Source organism: Amblyomma maculatum, chromosome 9 (assembly GCF_055883805.1).
Source record: "Amblyomma maculatum isolate TAMU_Amacu chromosome 9, ASM5588380v1, whole genome shotgun sequence".
In the NCBI taxonomy this organism is placed as follows: Eukaryota; Metazoa; Arthropoda; class Arachnida; order Ixodida; family Ixodidae; genus Amblyomma; species Amblyomma maculatum.
The window spans coordinates 17,432,115-17,447,590 of record NC_139352.1 but is presented as its reverse complement, the minus strand read 5'-3'; the positions used below and the strand labels follow the sequence as shown (position 1 = coordinate 17,447,590).

At 41.5% G+C, this 15,476-nt stretch overlaps 1 protein-coding gene across 1 annotated transcript; it reads right to left on the bottom strand.

Moving 5' to 3' along the window:
- Positions 1–763: 763 nt before the first annotated feature.
- On the bottom strand, positions 764–14,750 carry LOC146178456 (transmembrane protein 65). The gene is made up of 6 exons (XM_084578286.1): positions 14,231–14,750; positions 11,004–11,113; positions 10,284–10,338; positions 9,569–9,611; positions 8,678–8,783; positions 764–7,093 (listed from the first exon to the last, which is right to left on the bottom strand). Exons 1-6 carry the CDS (start codon positions 14,538–14,540, stop codon positions 6,974–6,976), a joined length of 744 nt encoding a protein of 247 aa, XP_084434412.1. The 5' UTR covers positions 14,541–14,750; the 3' UTR covers positions 764–6,973.
- Between the last annotated feature and the right edge of the window lie 726 nt (positions 14,751–15,476).

Sequence of the window (15,476 nt, the reverse complement as noted above, 5' to 3'; positions counted from 1 at the left end):
TTAGGCCATGTAACTTGTGCATGTTCACACATAAGTGAACAAGCACATTTAAACCATATAAGAGAACGGAGCACGAACTTTCGACCACGTGACTTGCACTAGTGCCCCCAAACTAAAACAGAGCATGGGCCTATGAAAAAAGCACTCTCCTTCATCCGGGCTGCTTATGAGGCAGACACTAAGAGTGTTGAACTGAACATTCGGGTGTCCCACATGCACCCAAGCTATACACATGCACATCTGCTTGCAGGGCGCACTGTGAAACGAAATTCTGTTCATTCGTGTACTCCGTTTACTTTGGGGCCACACACTAGTACATGTGCAGATGCGAGTGAACAGATCACAAAATTTAAACTGATTTGAACATAAGTGAACATTAGTGCACACAACTTAGACTATGACATGTACATGTGCGGGCACAAGTTAATGGGTGAAAAAACGTAATGTGACTTGTACATGTGGAGAGATTAGTGAACTGAGCATGAAATGCCATTTTCAGTGCAATGACGCCTTCCCTCCTAAAAAAGAAAATCATTCATCTGTAAGAAAGCACTTTAGCAACATCTACCTGTAGGCACATTATCATCACAGAAAGTTTCAATTAGGCAATGTGTGAAACATGTTAGAAGATAACAGCATGTTACTTTTCCCGTACTTGTACAGGACAGCCCCAGGTACTTTGCACAACCAATTATACGTAGGGTCGCTTTCAACACGCTTGCATAAATTTGCATAGAGCAAAGCCAAACATTTCGAACACAGCAAGATCATTGCAATCTCGTCTTTATTGCATTACACAGGATGGCAGAGGGAGGAGTTCACCTCAGCGAAGAGGCTAGCTGTTTTTTCTAGTGCATTTAACGGCCCAAAAGAAAGAGCGAAAAATTTTGATTCACTCATTTCAAATATGCAAAACAAAGGAAAAGCTCAAGCAAATACAAAAATATTATCGATGCAGACAAATATTACATCAATATTAAGGTAGATAAATAACAATACAACATCAAGAAAACATATGTTTAGTCTCTTTCTAATTAACACAATGTATACCAACAAGCATGCCTTTTTCAGTACACTTTCACAACTGGTCTTGAACAAATCACAAAAATAATGACTGTTAGCCACAGTGGAGCTTTAGCATGAGAACTGTCGCAATGAGTAATATCATAACAGCATAATTAAGGACTTGGCAACAAGAAAATATGCACCAGAATTTTGGTGCACTTTTGGTCATGGTATATTGCTGTCCAACACACGTCACCAAGCACTGGAACAACATTATGGTGTCCTTAGTGGAAGAAGAGGTGAACAGTGCACACAATAGCAAGCACTGATAAGAGGTATCACAACTTATAGGCTGAAAAGATTGCAGTCGAACAGATAGCGGTAAGTATTCACAAACATGCATGTAAAACAAGGCAAAGCACATTTTTTTTCCATGCTGTAAAACAAAATGACTTTCAACATAGAAATAAAAATTTTAGAAATGACACGAATGAAAATTTATCTGACTACCATGCTGCAAACACTCGTGAAATTATTTTTGAGCTCTTTATACTCCAGATTTATGAATAGCACTAATTTGGATGGCAGGTGCCATGTGTGAAGACTTAATGCCATCAAGTTTGTTCCACAATGTTGACAACACTGCAAAGCTGGCTTATTGCAAAATTCCAATGGAAAGAATGCAATGTGTTCAATGTCACTCAAATCAATTATTAACATCACCTTGCAGAGAATTCCATTTTCCTGTTGATTAAGTGATTAAGTTGAAAAATAAAGTGTAAGCTATTGTTAAATCAAATAATATCAATAAAAATTACACCCTGCTGAGAGAAATATCACAGGAGAATAACTTACTGGTTACTTGGAGATGTATTGTGATGAAATAACCTGCTGTTCAGCATATGCAGTCGATCCTGGTTTGCAGCAAGCTCAAAAAACCAGAAACAACACTATTCAAAATGGCACAAGCTGCCCCGTGCGGCATCACAAGAGCGGCACTGCAGTGTAACGGGTTAGCCACTTGATGACATTTTTTATTCTTAAAGTGCCCAAAAACTATTTACTAAAATTATAAAACGCCTATTAGCAATAGGTATGCCATCAATTTTCTTCGTAACGCAAAAATTTTTAAGCGAGCTTCATAAGCACCAAGCATTAATTGCACATTATCGGGTCCACACAAAGCCAAACTTGAATACTCACAAAGACCACCTCTATCATTAGAATTTTACTGCAAGTGGCATTTCAGGGGCCCCTTAAGTGACATGGGCATTTTGCCATCATTAAATTCAGATTGAAATTTTTTATAGCAAACACCTTGCTGCACAACTGTGCAGAAAAATTACAAAGCACCAAACTTACAATTAACTGCATATTTAGCAGTATGAATATTATGCTTTACAGCAGCAAATTCTGACCACAAAAAAAGCCACATTCATTTCAACGAGTACTTTTCACTGTCATCTCACAATATGATTCACTGAACACATTTCATCATTGCACTGTCACACTAAAAGAAACGCTGTGAATGCGAGTGCGTAACCTTGTTAGGAATCTCCTTGGTAAGAACCCTGTTTATCACAGAGGTCAGGGCAAGCAGTGACGCGGCTTCTAGAAGATTACAAGATAGGCACGGTCACATCTCAAAGCACAAGAATAGACAATGACTTCATTGGTAAGCTAGGATACAAATGAAAGGGTTCGCAAATGTAACAGGCAGCATAATCAGATGGCAGATGCAAGCAATCAAGATGCAGGGAGCACAGCTGTCTTAAGAAGCCGCTTTAAGTCATTTTTACGAGCCTTGTGCCGTTTAATGCTGACAATCAATCACATGCCATAAACCTCAGAAAAGTAAAGACAGCAATAAGCTTTGCAGTCCATATGATTATATTCCATTAACATCAAAGCTGCACCCTTTTTAGGACATTTTGTTTTCCAATTCTGTTTACTTGAACCGCATAATTCTTCTAATAAAAATAACTAATAACAGACCTCCACATCTGAAACAGTACAGCGCCCAGTCCTCCTCCCTTTCAATTCTGTCTACCTAGCACTTTCGCTACAAATGCTAAAATTTTAACCAGTGAGCTTAACTAACGCGTTCTAGGCATTGCAGTTTTATTATTGTAGTTTTTACTGGCGAAAAATAGATAGCTCATTAAAAGCCTTTGCACTGGCATATTGTTTCTGATATACCAGAGCCAACTAGCACTTACTAGCTGAAGATGTGATCTAGAGTGTGTTTGTACTATCAGCAACGAATGAAACATGATAATGCAAGCTCTTATTGTTCTGGTGTATGCGATGCCAAGATGAAGATATGACGTGGTCATAGCCATGCACGCAGTGCATGCCAGTGCTCATTTCCTACTAGAGCATTTAAATTCGACAAATAAGAATGTCTAGATTCACAGGCTCCTTTCCAAGGCTGCCACACATTTCAAATATAAGATTTTACGAAACCAAAGGATTAACGGAGACAACAGTGCGAATATCAGGTACCCACAATGCCTCACTCTTTCTACACTACAGGTTATCAGTATTTTGAGACAAGCATCTTATCAGCTGTACCCCATAAATTGTCTCTCAAGAGATGACGCTCGTCAGGTGATGTCTGTATATTTATGCACGACCAAAAGACTGCTAGTCACAAAAAATGCATTTGAAAGATGGAAGAGAGTAGCAGATACACCACAGTGATCATAAATGGTCAGCCTCGGCATGGCATGGTTTCATGATGCCATAATTACCCTGACCCATCAGATGCCAACTATAAATCTGTTCACACGGTAAAAGTTTCCCTCCTAAAACAACTTTTCCCGCAAATACACAAAGGCTCTCACTCCAGGAGTGTGCAGCAAAATGCTCAAGAGCCAAGTTCACAGTCTCTTCAAGTTACCTTTGCATGACAAGCTTCTCAGTATACTAACATACAGCAAGAAGCATGACAAGTGTACACCGGTTCTGATGCTTGCATTATAGCATTTCATTCACTTCTGACAGTAACTACTTCGACAAGACTAACCTAAATCTACCTTGGCTTCCTTTTTCTTTGCCACCTCGCATAGCACGAGGGCCGCCTCCTCCCCTATAAAGCTTACTCCAGGTTCTCAAAGTGTTCTCACTGAGCCAGTGTATGGCAATGATTGTTATGCAGCTGAGCTGGGGTTAAAAGAAAACTAACACGTAACCTGTCCTGTGGACATCAACCCCAAACTAGCACACTAACCTATCTACACACTACATGTTAGAGAGCTATGTAAAAGAGGCAAAGTAAATAACTACATTGATAAGGGCGTCTCATGAGATGATGTAGGTTTTGTGCAATATGGGCTTGAAATAGATGTCTACATAGGGTCAGGATTGCTCGGCAGTCTCCCCGTAGTAGTCTTGTCGAGATGTGGCCCCATCGAGATAAATATTCACAGTGTGCACAACAGGTGAATAAGTAAAGGTGACATCGTGTCCTGCCCAACGCGCAGCACAGAAGAAAGTGCAATCCTGCGGTAATAGAAATTCTGTCAAAATAATGTATCTAAGCATAAACGTTCGTTCGAGCATCATAGGTGCTGCTTCTCTTGTTCAAGCAGCGCATTGGCACAACATGTGGGTGTCACTTGATGCCAAAACATCAAAACTACTTTCTGGTGCACATAATTTACACTTATGACATTACATAAATCCTTAGCTGTCAGCTTTTTAATTCGCATAACAAACTTATACAAGGGGTGGAATGAGTGAAAGCCCCTGTTCCGCTGACCGGCAGCTTCACAAAAGGGCTTTTCTTTCTCTCAGGTGAAGACGTACCCCATAACCGAGAGTGAAAATGCTCTACACCAGACTGAGGCTTTACTCCTGTCCCTAGTTCCAAATTGTACTGTCAGAAATCAATTTTCCTTGCTCATTACACACACCATAATGTTTACATTTTTAATAAAAAAAAATCAAGTTATAAAAGTTTGTTGAAAAATAAAAAATGTTCCTTAATCAAATTAAATTTAATCAAATGTGTTTTAAGTGCAGTTGCATGTTGTGCTTATATATTTATGCATGTTTTTTTTTTTAACTGTAGTGTATTGAAGTGTGTTATAGGAGAGTGTAGTGCAATTAAGAGCACCCTCGTACCAGTCCAAAATGGCAAATCTGCACCAGAAGGTGACAGCAACCAGCACAGCATTAGTTTCTCTTTTCTTAACCAGTGCACCAGAACACACCAGGCCTAGCACAGTGTATGACTGCACGTAGCCACCTTACTGGCCAATGCGCGCAGACAAGCAGAAAAGGGTCTGACCTTGGACAAGCACCAAAGGCATGGAAGACTGCATGCGCCGCAGTGACAATGTGCTCAAGTGCTAATGACTTCTGGCAACTCTCGCATGTTACAATTTCACAAGTGCTTCCTCCCACTACTTTGCCTTGAGCGTAGCAACCAGTTTCTTCCCTTTTTCTCCCTCTTCCTTCTCTTTTCCGGAAACATATTGCACAAAATTAGCAATGCCAAAGAAAATGCTAAGAACCAATAAAGCGAGGAAGTTGACAAACACAAGCAGAATTAAGTCACACGGATGCTTGCGGTCAGCGCGAAATAAACCTCATGACAAAAAGAAAAAAGAAGAAATTGTAAAAGACTAGCATGCATACATAGGTTAACCCAACTAGCAGCCCATTTCTATATACACCACAAAAAAAATTGATGCGAATATGATAACATAAAACGATGAGAATGACACAATTTACAGCTAAATATGCACCAGAGCTAGCATCTAGCTTGCAAAAATGGTCACAAAAACTTCACGTGACGCTATATAGATGATTTGAACTGACACTTCTCCGCTGTCATGAGACTCAACAAAGTGGTGCTCACAGGGCTCACTTTTGCACGTGCTTTCACAATGACAAAATGCGTGCAATAAAACTATCGTGCAGTGCAGCAGGTTCTCTGCTCACACTCTTCCCTTCTAAGCTTTTCCACGTCAGTATCGCAAATATCTCTCTAAAAATAATGGTTAACAGCGTCCAGTGGAGACAACACAGCTCTCATGGAGCCTCTAAAGGGCATCAAAAACGCAATGCAAAACATTGCACCTAGAAGCTCTCTCTCGCAACCACAACAGAAACGGCAAGAATGCAGTGCTTTAGAAGTAGCACTTCTCAGGCTCAGGCCACAGAAAATTGTGCTGGCCTGGAGTGATCACACATCAATTGTTTGCAGCAATCTTTTTCAGTACACCGGAAATGCATTTATAAGATGAATGGCTATTTGAAGTAGAAGAATTAAATGCTGCAGCGTTTCAGCAGCAGAATTCGGCAGGAAATTCACAATACAACAACAAAGCCAGTAGACCAGCTTCCAACTGGTTAGGTAAGTCATCATCCATAGACATCATCAAACGGCGACTTCTGTCACATAAAGCATAACCCAACGACGCTCCCCACTCATACAGTTATCCAAAGGTTATGCAGATTGTAATGGGATAAAAATGTGCTTCTTGTCATGGAGGTGACACTGGCGATTACGTCACTAGGTCAGCCTTGCAAGCTTGACACAAGAGGAGAGAACTATATGTTCAAAGTGTGCTGAACACCGGTTTAGCTGCATGAGAATAGCTTGCTGGAAAGGCTGGCTTTCAAGAGGTCATTGACAGCAGTGCACACAACTGTGAGCACATGAACACATATGCAGCCAAGGTGGCTTAACGTGAGAGGGCCACAAAACATCTGCGAAACGCAGGAGTCCAGACAAGGAAGACCTTCCACGAACCAGGATGTAACGGCAGCAGCAGCAAGCGGAAAGGCAGAGAGAGGCACATCACAGTTCCTACGCATGTGTGCGTGCACGTCCTGTGCTGAAAGAAGGCTGCACGTGTGGGCTGGATGGATTAGACAGTGCGGAGGAAGTGTCAGCATTCTTTGGCAGGAGTTCAGCAAGAGGTGAGATACAGTGCGAGAGAACTGTGCGATGAGCTCAACTGGCAGGCTTGTGCTGCTCCTGAAGCTGGCTGTGCCTCATGTCTTCCTTCGAACTGAGGAACAGAAGTGGGAACATGCCCAGGATGCAGCCCAAGAACACGCCCACAGCTCTCCCCTGAAAGAAACAAGGCGACACTCGCAACAGCCCCTGGCTCATAGCGTCTAGTGAGGTGCAGGGGACTGAGCAATTTGAGGGTAGTTCTGATCACTGAATAAAATTTAGCTTTGAGCAGCGAAGTCTTGATGAATACCTTTCATATCAGAGGAATTGCATGTGCAATATCTGTGAAATGAGGCCAAATGCTGAATAATAATAAAAAAAAGCATGACCATTAGTTCACATGGCTAGAAATGTATTTGCTTTTAGGCACCTTATTAATACTCATACTTGCCAAGATGCACTGGAGGCTAAATGTATGTACCAAAGTGTAGGCATGGAGAAGCGAGCAGAAATGCTACGGGAATTTCCCTGAGGAGGAAAAGCAAGCCTGGTTCTATCCCAGCCATGAATTCGATAACCATATAAAAGTAAGGAAAACTTAGGGGCTTCCTTAAGCACTTCCTTAAAGAAGTAATGAATAATGTGATAGCATATGTGTCTCTTTCAAAAATTCTTTGCGATTAAATTGTGGCTAGGCTACGAATTTCATTTTGCTGGCACTCTGTGCAGCATGCCGCTTTTTTTTCCCGCTAACTTGCCACAAGGCATACTATAGAAAGTCATGTAACTCGTTTTCTGCCAGAAACTGGAGAAGGCTTTTGCTTTTGGTGTTGTCTGTTTTCCACTTCAACAAATCCTCGCCACTTCTACACACCTATCTCCTCTCAAAATCCACTTCCAATCTTTCTCACCAGTTCTGCATCACACCACCCTTCCCCATCGAAAATTAGACTTGATAGAGTTCGAACTTCCCTATGCAGCTGCGAATGAGCCACCTCTTCCTAACATGTTCTAGAACCTTTAATTAAACTAACTTCACACATTATACTAATCCACTTACTTGATCTACCCTAATCCATCTGCTAATATGTCTTAGTATACAAATTTTTGGGTGGTCCTTGACCCACTTTCAAATTTCATGCCACCATGCGACTGGTTCCTTGTTATCAAATGACCTTGACTACCTCAAGCAATTGGGAAATTTCTCTAAACAAAATGCAAAGTCTGTCCCTTAAAGACAGCGTCAAAATATGCCAGCCTGCAGCAATGAGTATGTGAAATGACAGATCCAAAAGAAGACAGTGTCACCTATGCCTAATCCATCCGGCACTGCTTACCCATTCAGCACCTCTCTTGCTAAGGAGAGATACAATCGCTGCAGTAGAAATTCAAGGTTAATCTCAACTATGGGGTTCATTACAGCCCTCATTTGTTAGAGAACCGCAGATGGTTGAAATTAGTCACAAACAGTGCCTCATGGCAAAGTTCAAGTGTTCGCCCTGAAGAGAACAGCTAAACTTCTTTGCTTTCCCCAGAGCCACACAGACACAATTTATATGAGTACGCTTCTACTAAGAACGTTTCTGATCTGCCATAAAGCCAGTATTTAACAGCACTCCTGCTCCCTCCATATGCAAATGAAATGGCTAAAAAGCATGTCAATATGCCCACTCAGTTGAAGCTTCTGAACCTGTCAACAATAAAGCCTAGAAATCTAGCAACATGGCACAACGTAGGCACTGGTGAAGAGGCACTCACAATGTTGGCACTCCACCGTGTGGCAGCCATCTCTAGCTGCGCAGGAGTCAGGCTTGGAGCCTGCACTCCAATCCTGACGGCCAGCTTTTCCACGTACCACGCAGACCTGAAGCAGAGACAAAGTATTCTCGTCAAAACAAGGCATGCGTGACCGTATTCTCTGCTCGCTTTTAAAAACATGACTGATAATATGAAGTGAGTCAGTGGCGCTCAAAGTAACACACTGAATTTCATCTTTGCCACTGCATGTTTTGGGGACTCACAGAAGACTGCACTGGATCACACTTATGTGAAGCTGAGATCATCATGCTGCGTGGTCTCCTTTGACATAAGCAACCTGCCTTTTTGTTAGCTTTTTATATGACGTGAGCTGCAAGCATGTTTCGCATGCATACCAACGTTAAAATTGTGTTCAGAGTGACCCAACAAGCTGAGTGACACCATTTGCAAGCGTCTTGGCAGCTCATTTTGCAGGAGGAAAAGGAGGAAGAAGACTTGTTGGGTTGGTTTGTGGGTTTTAACGTCCCAAAGCGACTCAGGCTACGAGAGATGCTGTAAACCGGAGGGCTCTGGGTAATTTTGAATGCCTGGGGATCTCTAATGTGCACCGACAGTGCACTGCAACATTAATTCCAAGTTGTACCCATGCATTACAAAAGCTCCTAAATTTTCTGAGACATGCAATGTGCTGCAGTGCAAATTGAAGGTTAGGTTTCAAGTTACTGCTTTCAACAGCTTAAAATAAAAAGATTCACTCTGACCTGTCACTCTGCACACTTTGCCAGACTTCAAACCAATTTTACAAGAACAGATGCATCAGACACAAAAGCTGAATGCACCCTTTGCTCTAAGTCCGTGAACTTCAACGGGTGTTGGAATCAGAGGGCTTACCCGATTCCGGCAGCATCAGATATGGCATTACCAAGACCAGCAGCTGAAAGTAAGAAACAAGAAACGGAGAGTTTCTTTATATTTTGGCTCACAAAATAGCACAGTTGTGCTTTGAAAGTAACCATGGAACCCAGCCTATGCAGGAAAATATTACAGCAACGAAGCCTAGCAGATTTTAGAGTTCGAGCTATGCTTTGTTTCTGACAAGTCCACACTGGCTAGTACTGGCTGATTGTCTCTCTACTCGCAAAAATGGAGTGATCTGATGACAGCTGTAAGCCATGCACTTATTGCAGCAATTTTGTTGTGCAAATTTGCAGCTTAACACAATTATCACAAAGCTCACAGCAATTACCCTGATGCTTCCTTTGGTTTCCTATTCCTTGTCTTATTTTCAATACCTGAGCAACACAAAATAGAAAATAAAGGTACCCTACAGCATAAATAAGTTGAACTGTAAAGAAACAGCAAACAAGCCAATTCACTTCAAGTCAGGAGGACTGCCTAATCCATCTATCAAACACTAGCAAACCAAGTGTGCACACTCAGCGGACTGAAACAATTTTTTTCACACTTATGGTTCATGCTCTGCAAAACACGATGGCTTGCTACCTTCGCATAAACACAACCACAGTCCCAGAACTCTTCCAGACTTCTGAAACAACTGAACAGTAGTTCTTAACAGATAAAGACATGAAGCATGAACAATGAGTACCTGCCATTGTTGAAATGCCCAATCCAATGCCAATGGTTGTATCAATGTAGTCGCCCTGTATAGACAGAAAGGGGTCAAAAACATGGAATTTAATAGACACTCTGGAAAAATAGAGACTTCGTACCACATCTGAAATCAAAAGCCTGAGACTTTCGCACTGTCTACTGCCTCAAAATGTCAGAACTACCAATATACCTCAGTGACACACTTATCTGCATCCTCTCTTTATACAATTCTGCAAAAGTAACTTAGTTATGAGACAATCCCGGAGGAACTAACTGCTGTGCCAAAAGCTATGGTGTAAAAAAAAATGTTTTCGTGAAACAAGGACATATTTCGCAGATTTTTTGAAAGGCAAATAGGTCCACCTGTGTAATGAGTTCTAGACACTTAAACACTTGTCGCTAGGAAACAAGTAATTGAAGTAAAGATGTAAAAACAAAGCATAACATTTAGCACAGTACACACAATGGTACACAAGTAAACTGGGCCCACAATATTTCTTCAAGTTCCAAGTTCTCTGGAGTGGCTGTCAAAATTAAAACCACAACTCCAATGTTTCAACAGCATAAATGTTTATAGATACTGCCTGGAAATATCCGTCATGCAATCATAACCAACTATTTTTAGTTAAACAACTAAGAGCTGAGCCTCAATACTTTCTACTTCCTGCCATTCCTTGAACACATGTCTCTTAGCAACAGAAAAGCCAGCACTCACAGCCACAATCATGATGAAGTTGTCAAGAAACCCAAAGCCCACAAACGGCAGTGCGTTATGTATGGCCAACATCCGCAGCTGATCACCTGTTGGCATGGTTGCCTTCCCATCTGTCAACAGACAAGGCCAACAAGTGTCATCAGAGAGTTACAATACTATGAGTACCTTACAACATAATAGGTACAATGAAGTGCCAGAAGCTCACAGCTGCCTCATAACTGGATTCAGACAAATGCTTAAATAGCTTTGTGACTCTAAAATAAAGACCATTTAACATCAGCACCATTGTGTCTTGTCCTACACATTAAACCAGCTGAAATTCTTTTTACTACAGGTACTATGCATCATGCAGGTGTCCATAATGCAAATGGGTCATTCCATACGAATTGTCGCAGCCTCCAAAAGTGACCATCTTCGATTCCGTTGAAAAAGAAAAATTGGGACAATGTTCGATTGTGCGAATACTGTTGTGGGCAAAATTTTTTTTCATCACGTAAGCGCCTTTCAGCGTTTTCGTGAAGACGTAAAAGATGCTTACATTTAAATGTGTTTAAGTCAAGTAGAAAACAGATTCTATTTTGGAAATCAGATTCTATTTTATATTATTGCAGATGGGTTATTCTTTCATTTAACTTCATTAGTGCCCCCATATAAGCCTTTTCTTGATTCAATAAAGAAGCAAAAAATTGGGTGTTTTCAGTATTTTACATCATAAACGTCATTCATGGTTTAATAAAAAAAAAATTTTACCATTCATCTGTCAGTAAAGTTTATATCAAAAATAATTTAACCTTTGTTTAAAAAGTACTTTCTTAAAAAATCAGTCCCAAAGTTTGCAAAAAGTGATACTTTTCGTAGATTGAGACCTAAATTAAACATAAAGGCGCCGGAGATAAAAATATATGAGATAGCTCATTAACCACATACACTTAAACTGCAATCCACAATTTTTTGTCTGAGTAAATTTTGTTTTATGCGAGAAATATATTTTTGAAAATCCCAACCAGTGCCATGCTTTCACTGCATAACACATATGCGGCGCCGACCTTTTCTTGGGACGCATGTTTACTTTAGCGATTTCCCAAGCCAACCCTTTCTCAGTCAGTTGATGTCAACAAAAATCCATCTTCAACGATGCACTTTTCAGAGTTTGACACTCATTTTTGGCCTCGGTGTGGTCAGAAATGCAAAGAAAGCATCTATGTGACGCCTACTGTGTCAACTTTGCAGATTAGTCAACTTTGCAGAGGCAGAAGAATCATGCGGTACTTTCTTTCCTCCTAACTTACAGCAATGTGAAATGATGGCTTGAACGGGGCCATGGACGCTTATAGAAGGAGGCTAAAACTGTAAACAGGCAACTTCTCTACATTCATCTTCTCTGCCTTTTGTTTTCTCATCCCCTCATCTTTTCAACATTTGAATTTTTCATTCCGTGATGACTTGCGAAAACTGCTTCAAGCTGGCAAGCACTCTTGCCAGAGAAGCGAGTGAGGATTTGCGTGACAGAGTAATGCTGACATTGCAAATTGATGGAGCATGACATGCGCATTATTCGCTTTGAAAACGATGAGCTACTGTTGGCACTTATTGGCGAGAATCAGGCTCTGACATGAGCCATAACAAGCTCAGCTGTTTTATGTATGAAGCAATAAATCTGCGCCATGCACAATATATTTCGTGTCTGATAATTCTCTCGTCTGGACAAAGACCTGAAATTGTTCATGGTTTGCTTTCTCCACGCAAATGTATATTATTAAACAGCTATTACAGTGTAAAAACATGGCAATAACGTAGATGGTGATTTTATTGCCATTTTTCGCTCAGAAGATATCATCCACCCACATATATTGGATGCAGAGTTTATTGGCACTCTGAAATTGAGCTGTGGCACGTAGGTCTTATGCAGTGAAACACAGTTAGGCAATGCCGAGCAGTGACACTGATTGTGAACTTAAAAATTTTTTTTCTCAAGTTGTACAAAATTTACTTGAGCAAAACATTCTGTTTTGTGTTTAATTCTGTGTTTAATGAGCCATGTCATGTATTTTTATCTCGAGGGCCTTTATGCTTAATTTAACTCTCAATTTAAAAAAAGTATCACTTTCTGCCAAATTTGGGACTGATGTTCCCACAAGGTACTTCATAAAGAAAGGTTAAATTATTTCTGGCATCAACTCTGCCGACCGGTCAACGACATACAAATTTATTGTGACTGAAACATGAACAAATTTCAAGATTAAAAATACTGAAAATGCACAATTTTTTTTTTAAATTCTTTATTGAACCAAAGAAATGCAGAAAAGCCTTATAAGGAGGCAGTTAAAAAGTTTCGTTGAAGACCAACACATATGTGATAATATAAAATAGAATTTGTTACTATATTTAATAACGCCAAGAGGCTTTAACAACGCCTTCCCTTTCCTCAAAAACCCGACCTTTATTCTCAGTAACGCCTTTCATACCCTCCTTTGCCGTGCGCCGAGAAGTGAGGAGGCGTTACAAGTGCGCGCCTTTTTTTTTTTTTTTTTTTTTTTCCATCCCATGTTTCCTTTTCTCCCGCGACGCGGTTAGGGTCGTCACCGAGAAGTGGAACAGTCACTGCATTTTTCCTTTTTTTTCCCGAGGCCACGCCGAGGACGGTCAATTCTTGCGGTAGTGAGAGTTCTAATTATAATGTATTAAAATGAACAAAAACATCGGGAAAACGAGTCGCCATATCACTGCTCCACATTAGATGAAACATTCAGCATGATTACTTTTGCAAGCACGATTACCCATGGTCACAGTGGCACCCACAAATTCTGTTCTCTTCTCGCCCCCAATTTCCAGGGCTTTTTTTATTACTTTTTTTTTTCTCGAGAACTACAAATGGTAATAGACGCAAATTTGAGCCCTCGATCAATTCGGTCAAAGCGAATAGCGCATACATAGATTAAGGGTCACCGCTAAACTCTTTCATCGGAATGTAGCCAGCAATAAATCAAGTCTCACAACTTCCCCTCATGAAAACGCTTTCTCTGTAGTTTAAGTGAAACGGTGCGTTACACGGGAGAAGAAAAGAAAAAGCGCGTTTCCAAGAGGCAGCATAAACCAAAATCGCGTGTCGATTGAAATTTACCGACACCTGTTGCGAAGCATGCGCAGCTTCACTCCGCGCAATCGATAGCTCTGTTGCAATTACCCGACAATCCGCAGTACGCTCAGATCTAAAAAAAGAAACTCACTCTTTTCCGTCTTTTCGGCGTGAACCGTAAGCTCTTCCATGAGAATCTTTCTCTCTTCGGGCTTGAGCCTCAGTATCAAGTCTTGGGCGCGCTGTTTGGTAAGGATGATCTCGTGGGTGCCCGTGTGCTTTCCGACGCCCTTGCTGTATGCAGAAACACAAAACGATCGTAAAAGAGTCGAGCGTTCACTATGGCAACAGGCAACGCGCTTGGAAGCACCGAAGAACAGCGCGCCCGCCAGCCTGCAAGCCATCGCAGACGCTGTAGCAGCTGTAGCAGCTGACGGAAACAGGCAAGCCGCCATGTTCATTTCGAGACGACTCGACGACTCCTTTCGGATGCCTCCGACAACCGAAACTACTAGTAGCACTACTAGCGCTAGTAGCACGTGGGTGGGCTACCCTAGATTGCTTCTGTACGTCCTTTTGACTTGATCAGAGCCTGTACTCATCAAAAACGATCGCACTGGAACCAACGTTATAGTGCTCTAGAATATTGGGCAGTGTGACGACCGGCGGCGAAGAGCGGGCCGCTTTTGCGATGACAAGAACCGACTCCCGCGAGAGGGCGCGACGTGCAACAGGGGTGCCACGTTCGCCGCTCGGCACGTAGCGGCCGCGGGATAGCGGGGGTACAGAGGTTGGTTGCGGTTCTCTTTGGAGCGATTTTCAGACGCTACGCAATTAGTGTGACAATTAATAAAGAGGCTACTTATTCCAGGTGCTTAAACTGACCCCTGCCATTCTTTTACGTCTATCGGGAGACATCGTGCACGCTTGGGTAGTCCTTCGGAGCAGCGCGCGATGTTTGAATCGCTATCTGGAACTCTCAACATTTCTTCCTGCGGACAGTTACAAATCGTCCAGATGAGCAATTTGTACTTAACGTTTGCAATGAAGCGTGGTGTTTTGCATTCATTCTTCCCGTAAGGGAATAAAGGCTGCTGCCCAGGAGCGCTATTAACACGCGGAGAAAAACAGTGTACATGCGAATCAAAGCTTGTGCTTCGTAAGGCCTCTATAGGAACACCTATTTTTTACAAACCTTATTTACGAACACCTGCTTACATTTTGCAGCTTGCGCTTATTAATACATAACAACGTTTATCTTAAATCGTCAGTAATCTGTAATATATCTCTTTAATCGGTGTTCTTTATGTGCCCTAATCACCGCTTATAGAAATTACAAATACAGTGTGCGAGCAAAACACATTTATTCACTACCGTACTAATTTAAAGCACTGTGG